Here is a 1064-nt window from a genome sequence, read left to right on the forward strand (position 1 = left end):
GTTCAAAGCCCTGAAGATAATCTTTCTTACAGAGGCCTGAGAATCTTAAAACTACATTTTCTCAGGTAGCAGAAAAGAGGAAGAAGTTTCAAAATTTGAGTTGGAGCAAGACTCAGGAGACAATGAGAGACCTTGACATTCATCCACTGTTACCCTCTTTGGTCACAAGTTCAGGAATTAGAGAAAACATGGTAAGATTAGAATTACTGATTTTTTATGGTATTCTGCTTGAGTCTTAAATAGGTTTTTCCACCACTTCCTCCAAGCCCTAAAATTCACTCAATAAAAATAGGTTAACTTACATGTATAAAAAGAAGAAGGAAAAAAAATCAGTCCATATACAATAGCTCCTAGTCAGGAATGTGGAATGGCAGCGTGCTGATAACATCCCCTGACTCAGTGACAATGGCGTCATACACCCACCGGCGGTTGCAGCGGCACTCGGGCCCACACTTGTTGGAGTTACACTTGGGGCAGGGATAGAAGCAGCCCAGGCAGTTCTTCTCTAGGCAGTCACACAGATCCACGTCATTACATATTAGCCTGCCACTTTTGTCATACTTCTTCATGATCCTACAAAGAAACATAATGACACTAACATGACAGTGCAATTCTCCCTAACATTGAGAATAAATTATGATGCAGTAAACTTCATTAACATGATCCTTTTACTCTGAAGGAACAGCACCTTAGACACTACCCAGCAGCACTTGAGAACATTATGTGACAGAAATTTTGTGGGAAATTCAGTCACTACATGGTCAGACGATTTCCAAAGCAGCCAGGCTTATCATGGGAAGTAACACTTGATTTTTCCAGCATTGTTGGGGAATCCCATATCCTACGTAAGTAAATTATGAGGAATTGCTGATTAAAGCTTCCTCTTAAAAATGCCCCAATCTTTTTGTTAAAATACAACTGTTCTTGATGGAATTTTTCCTTAATAAGTTGTACTCTTTTGTTTTTTCCCTTTCTTAAAAGCACTATACCATATTCAATTATACTTTGCAACGACTCAAGATAAGCTTTGGAACCATGAGCTGCTATGTCATAATCATTTTTTT

At 38.7% G+C, this 1064-nt stretch overlaps 1 protein-coding gene across 1 annotated transcript in view; it reads right to left on the bottom strand.

Annotated features, from left to right (window-relative positions):
* Positions 1–350: 350 nt before the first annotated feature.
* Positions 351–1064, bottom strand: part of ARL14EPL (ADP ribosylation factor like GTPase 14 effector protein like) — a 4858-nt gene continuing 4144 nt past the window's right edge. The window contains exon 3 of the mRNA XM_007959162.1: positions 351–573. Within this exon, the coding sequence (XP_007957353.1) occupies positions 351–573 (223 nt within the window). The remainder of the gene's footprint in view (positions 574–1064) is intronic.

The sequence above is a fragment of the Orycteropus afer genome, unplaced genomic scaffold, assembly GCF_000298275.1.
Source record: "Orycteropus afer afer isolate SDZICR_OR568_19922 unplaced genomic scaffold, OryAfe1.0 scaffold01679, whole genome shotgun sequence".
NCBI classification, from domain to species: domain Eukaryota; kingdom Metazoa; phylum Chordata; class Mammalia; order Tubulidentata; family Orycteropodidae; genus Orycteropus; species Orycteropus afer.